The 5,818-nt window shown below is 55.5% G+C and overlaps 1 protein-coding gene across 1 annotated transcript in view; it reads right to left on the reverse strand.

Annotated features, from left to right (window-relative positions):
• The window catches only part of TULP3 (TUB like protein 3), a gene marked incomplete at its 5' end in the record, with an annotated part of 32,044 nt that overhangs the window by 8,777 nt on the left and 17,449 nt on the right, over positions 1 to 5,818 (reverse strand). The window contains 2 exon segments of the mRNA XM_014585671.2: positions 1,431 to 1,628; positions 1,928 to 2,058. Of these exon segments, the coding sequence (XP_014441157.1) occupies positions 1,431 to 1,628; positions 1,928 to 2,058 (329 nt within the window).

The following is a 5,818-nucleotide window of genomic DNA, read 5'->3' on the forward strand; positions in this document are numbered from 1 at the left end:
GGAGGACAGGAGAGAGCACCGGCCTGCGGGTCGCGGCCACCCCAGTCTCTCCACCCTGCTGGATCTGGGCACACACGCGCACACTCAGCAGAGAAAGAGGACACGAGAGAGCACCGGCCTGCGGGTCGCGGCCACCCCAGTCTCTCCACCCTGCTGGATCTGGGCACACACGCGCACACTCAGCAGAGAAAGAGGACACGAGAGAGCACCGGCCTGCGGGTCGCGGCCACCCCAGTCTCTCCACCCTGCTGGATCTGGGCACACACGCGCACACTCAGCAGAGAAAGAGGACACGAGAGAGCACCGGCCTGCGGGTCGCGGCCACCCCAGTCTCTCCACCCTGCTGGGTTTGGGCACACACCGGCACGGTTCTCGAGCTGCCCAGTCCAGGGCTCACACCGTGTGGCTGGCCCTGAGGGACCCAGCTGCCTTAACCAGGCCACTGCAGGCCGCCCTCCGTCCTGTGCAGTGACCACTTCCTGTACCGCTCCCCTGTGTTCCGGTGTTGGAGATTACGATGACCCGGACACCATCACATGTGCATGCTCTTCCTAACTCAGTGTGCACAACACCAGGGACGAGGACAGCTGCCGGTGCCAAGTTGGGGGCTGCAGAATCAGAGAGTGGGTGTGAATCTGGCCTGCCAGTTAGCAGTGTCATCTGGGGACAGGTCAGTCACTCCCGAAGCCCCAGTTAACTCATCCATAGAGCAGAGATGACAAATCCTACCTAGAGCCAGCTCAGGAGCCTAGTGGCTAAGGGAGCTGAATCCTACATGGCCCACTGTGGTTCGAATCCAGACCCAGTGGCCTGAAAGACACACTGAGCACATGTCGGTGCATGCCTGAATCCCAACAGGAAGGAAATGAAGAGGGATGGAGATGCAGCCACGCCCACTGGAGGGTGCTTTCTACCCTGCCCCGCCTACTTCTCCATCCCTCTGGTGACCACACAAGCCCTACCTAAGCAGGTCGCTATAGGCACTACAACACTATTATACATTCAGTGCGTGCCTGGCGTGTTCTAAAACCCAGCTGGTTAAAATCACCCGCTCAGACCTGTGGGCACAAAACGCACTGTCCATCACAGCTGTCACTGCCTCGAAGGCTACTCCCTAAAACTCGGTCTCCTACCATAACAACAAAACCAAAGCGCACGCAGTAACAGCCACAGTAAACACCGGGAGGTGCAGATAATCACGTTAGTGTCCCCTTCGCTCCCTTACGTCACAGAACAACTGTTTCTGGGGGAGTGGGGCTGGGCAGGCCCCGAGCTCTCTGACGATAAGCAGAGCACAGCTCCGGGTGTCACCGCTGCAGCCTGCTTCCCGCTGCCCGGCCTGAGGCCAGAGCTTTTGCCCCCAGAAGGCCGTTCCCGAGCTGCTCCCCAGTACCCGCCCTGCCGCAGAGCCGCCTGGCATGGTCACATACCTTCCGGTTCTCATCCTTCTCCAGGTGCATATAGTAGGTGGGGAAGAGGCCCCGGTCCATCCCCTTTTTATCCCTGGTTATGCGGCACTTGACGGTGACGCCGCGCGGGGCAGGGCTGTATGCGAAGTCCTCCAAGCTCCCCAGCTCGCCCAGCGCGCTATCGGCCTGCTGGGCTGTGGGGCCCGCCGCCCCTGTGTCCTGGGACGACAGCCGCACGTGAGGCTGGGCCGAGACCCTTCACACACCAGAGCTTACCGACTTACCCGGGCTTTGATCCTGACAACAGGGGCAACCCTGCAAAGGTAAGTAAGGAGGCAGACACAGGGTAACGGGGGGACTACGGGGGGCTATCACCTGCGATGACAGAAATCAGGTGGAGAATGCGCCACCGAGAGCGCAGAGCTTTGAAGGAGCCTCAGTGACGGGACTGAATTCGTCTAACCCTGTTCGGGGAAGGCCACACTAACCGCGGAGGGGGCCGTATCGGAGCTACGCACTGTGGCGGCTTTCTGGCTGGACGCAGAACTGGGTCTCTCCTTTTCTGAAAACGGCGGATGGGATTCTAGTTTCTTTCCTTCTTCCTCACTGTCACTCTCCTCCTCATCGAAGTTCAAACTACCTGAGATACCTGTCGGAAAGGAAGGGCTGTCAACGCCTGCCAACGCTGGTTTAAAAAGAAAACCTCGGGGACCGGCCAGTGGCGGGGCGGTTGAAGGGCTGGACTCCCACATGGCTGACCACAGTTCGCGTCCTGGACCTCTGGCTCTTGCCAGAGACACAGAAAGAGAAAGTGAGAAATGACCCCCCAGGAGGGATGACCACACTCAATCCCTTCTCCATCTCCCTCTCTGGGTTTTATGCACGCACACACACGTGCTCAGCGTGAGTTTCAAGTCGCTGGGTCTGGGATTTGAACCGCAGTCGGCCATATGGGAGTCTAGTGCCACAACCACTACGCCAGCCGCTAGTCCTGAGATGGATTTTCTTTTTTTTAAACTGGCTTTTGTCTTGCTCCTGGATATCTTTGGTACCCGTATCAGATATATGACTTGCAAATATCTTTCAAATGAGGGATAAGTTTTTGTTGTTTTGTTTATTTAACTCTGCCATAGAGCGTGTGTGCTCACAGGAGAGAGACAGAGAAGGAAAGTGAGAGGTCACCTCACGTGGTGGAGATTTGGAGCATGCATGCACACGGTGTCCAGCATGAGTCCATCGCTAGACTTCCACATGGCTGACTGCGGTTTGAGTCCTGCACCCGGTGGCTTGACACTCACACCAGATGCATGTACGTGTGTCCAAGATCCTGGGAGGATCATGGAGGAGAAGGGACTGCAGTGTGGCCATCCCCCGATGAGGTGATTTCTTACGTAAATTAAAATTTAAAAAACTTATGCATAATTCTTCACACCAATGTTATTTACAGCTAAAAGTGGAAAGAGCCCAAACATCCATCAACTGGCAAGTCACTAGTAAATACACACTGGTGACAGTCACCTGACAATAGAAGGCAGGGAGGCCCAGCCACAGCGGTGCCCGTGCTGAGCCCCGCGATCCGAGGCCGGGACCACGTGGAAGGCCGGGCTTGACTCCTGGCCCAACCTCGAGGCGGTGCAGTGCTGTGCACTATGCTCCCAGTAACGTGGGGAGGCTGAGGCAGGAGACTGAGCTCAGGCCGGCCTGGGCAAAGCAGGGAGACTGTCTAAAAACGAGCCACTGTGAGGTCGGCCGGTGGCGTGGTGGCTACGGTGGCTGGGTCCCGCATGAATGATACACGATTCAAATCCCAGACCCAGCAGTTGACGAACATGTTGGTGTGTGTGCACGCTCACCCAAACCCTGAGGAGAATGGAGGAGAAGGGAGGCAGGCTGGAGGGTGATTTCTCACTTTCTCCTCCGTCTCCCCCTGGGGAGCGCACGTGCCCTATGGCGACAGCTAAGAAAAAGCCAGGTGCGGTGCGTGTGCCGACAGTCCCTGCAGGCGGGCAGTGATAGCACAGTGATGGCGAGACGCTGTCTAGTGAGAAAAGGGACGAAGGCCCTGATACACGCTACGCCATGGATGAACCGTGAAAACACGCTAGCGGGAAGTGGAAAATCACCCACGGAGTGCCTGACTGCTACGTGCTGCATGACTCTATTACAGGGAATGCCCAGAGTCGGCGGGCCTGCAGAGAGACCGGGGGCTGCCCTGGGCTGGGGGGAGATGTCAGTGACTACTACTGGCACTTTCTCTGGGGCTGAGGAAAACTGGTTATGACAATGGTGACAGACTTATTTTAAACTTGTGTAACGTACAGTCTGTAATTTACACATCAGAAGAGCAATTATTCAAAAAACCCTTGGGTGGCCCCATAGTCTAATGGTTAGGGGAACCTGGAGCGTGATCCCACGGGGCCGAATGCAGTTTGAATACTGCCCACGGAACTTAAGGAACACACAGGGCACGTGTGTGGGTGCCCGAAGTCTTGGCAGGGTGCAGAAAGAGATAAGTTATGGTGAGATTATGACCCACCTAGGGGTGCTGGCCCCCCGTTTTTCTCTGATGAGTGCATATACACTCTGGCAATTAAGAAAACATTTCTTTAGCTTGTGAAGAACCTTTTTTTTTTTGAGAGTTTTTTTTTTCGCTATAGGGCGCATGCGCTCGCCAGAAAGAGAGAGACATAGAGACAGAAAGCGAGAAATCACCCCCCAGGGGGGATGGCCACACCATAATCCCTTCTCCTTCACTCTCCTCTCAGGATCTTGGGCACGCACGCACACGCACCCAGCGTGAGTTTTAAGCCACCGGGTCGGGGACGCGAACCGCAGTCGACAACGTGGGAGTCCAGCAACATAGCCATTACGCTAACTGCTGGTTCCTCAAAATGGTAACCTTTTTTGGTAGTAAAAATGCAGAATACTATCATATGTGTATCTTCACTTCCTGTGTTTCCAAATGCCATCTTACACTAGTTCATGCTAATATAGCTGTTAAGAAATGGAATCCACTAAGAGACAACTTGCCAAATGATGCCCTTTTTTTTGGCCACAGGGTGCATGTTCTTACTGGAGAGAGACAGAGACAAAGAGAGAAAGTGAGAAGTCACCCCCCAGGGGAAATGGCCACGCCACAATCTCCTCTCCTCCATTCTCCTCTCGGGATTTTGGGCACGCATGTGTGCACACATGCCCAGTGGGAGTCCAGCAACATGGCCGTTATGTCCCCGCTGGTCCCATAGGCACATGTTTTTGTTTGTTTGTTTGTTTGTTTGTTTTTGCTATAGGGCGCGTGCGCTCGCCAGACAGAGAGACAGAAAGCAAGAAATCACCCCCCAGGGGGGATGGCCATGCTGCAATCCCTTCTCCTCCATTCTCCTCTGGCGATCTTGGGCACGCACGCACATGCGCCTTAGGCACACATGCACACATGCCTGGCATGATTTTCAAGCCATGGGGTCTGGGACGTGAACTACTGTCGGCCATGTGGGAGTCCAGGAATATAACCGCTCTGCCATCTGCTGGCCCCCCAAATGATGCTTTTAAAACTTAACTAAGGGACCGGGACCAGCAGATGCCTAGGTGCTTAAGTGGCTGGGTCCCACGTGGCTGATGGTGCAGATCAAGTGCAGGTCGAGCAGCTTGAAAACACTGCAGGTGCACGTACGTACACGCCCACAGTCCTGAGAGGAGAAGGGACTGCGCTGTGGCTGTCACCTCGAGGGGTGCTTTCTTACCACCATGCCCAGTCCATCTCTCTGGCAAGCTCACACGCCCTATAGCAAACTTAAAAAAAGTAAAAAGAAGGGAACCAGCAGTTAGCGTACTGGCTATGTCACTGGATTCCCACGTAGTCGACTGCGGTTCGCGTCCCGGACCCGGTGGCTTAGAACTCACGCTGGGCGTGTGTGCGTGCGTGCCCAAGATGCAGGGGGGGTGATTTCTCGCTTTCTGTCTGTCTGGCGAGCGCACGCGCCCTATAGCGAAAACCTCTCAAAAAAAAAAAAAAAGTAAAAAGAAGAAAAAATCTAGGTGTGCCACGGCTCAGCCAGGTGACAGGGTAAATAACGTAGCCTTTGGTTCAACAAAGCGCTTTGTGCTCCGACTCCTCTGTCCAACCACAGCCTCTCCAGCTCTGCTGGGACAGCGGTGGGGAACAGGCAGGGAAGGACTGGGTGACCTCCACCAGAGACAGGGAAAACGGGGCAGAGAGGCACACCTGCTTGTCCCACTTGCCAGTCAGAAGTGGAGCATCTCGGGGCCAGCAGGTGGTGTAGAGGTTAGGACACTGGATTCCCACAATGCCCAACTGCAGTTTGAGTCCCAGACCAGGTGCTTTGAAACTCACACGAGGCAAGTGTGCGTGAGTGCCCACAACCCTGAGAGGAGAATGGAGAAGGGACTGC

Source organism: Tupaia chinensis, unplaced genomic scaffold (genome assembly GCF_000334495.1).
Source record: "Tupaia chinensis unplaced genomic scaffold, TupChi_1.0 Scaffold150288_1, whole genome shotgun sequence".
Taxonomy (NCBI): Eukaryota; Metazoa; Chordata; class Mammalia; order Scandentia; family Tupaiidae; genus Tupaia; species Tupaia belangeri.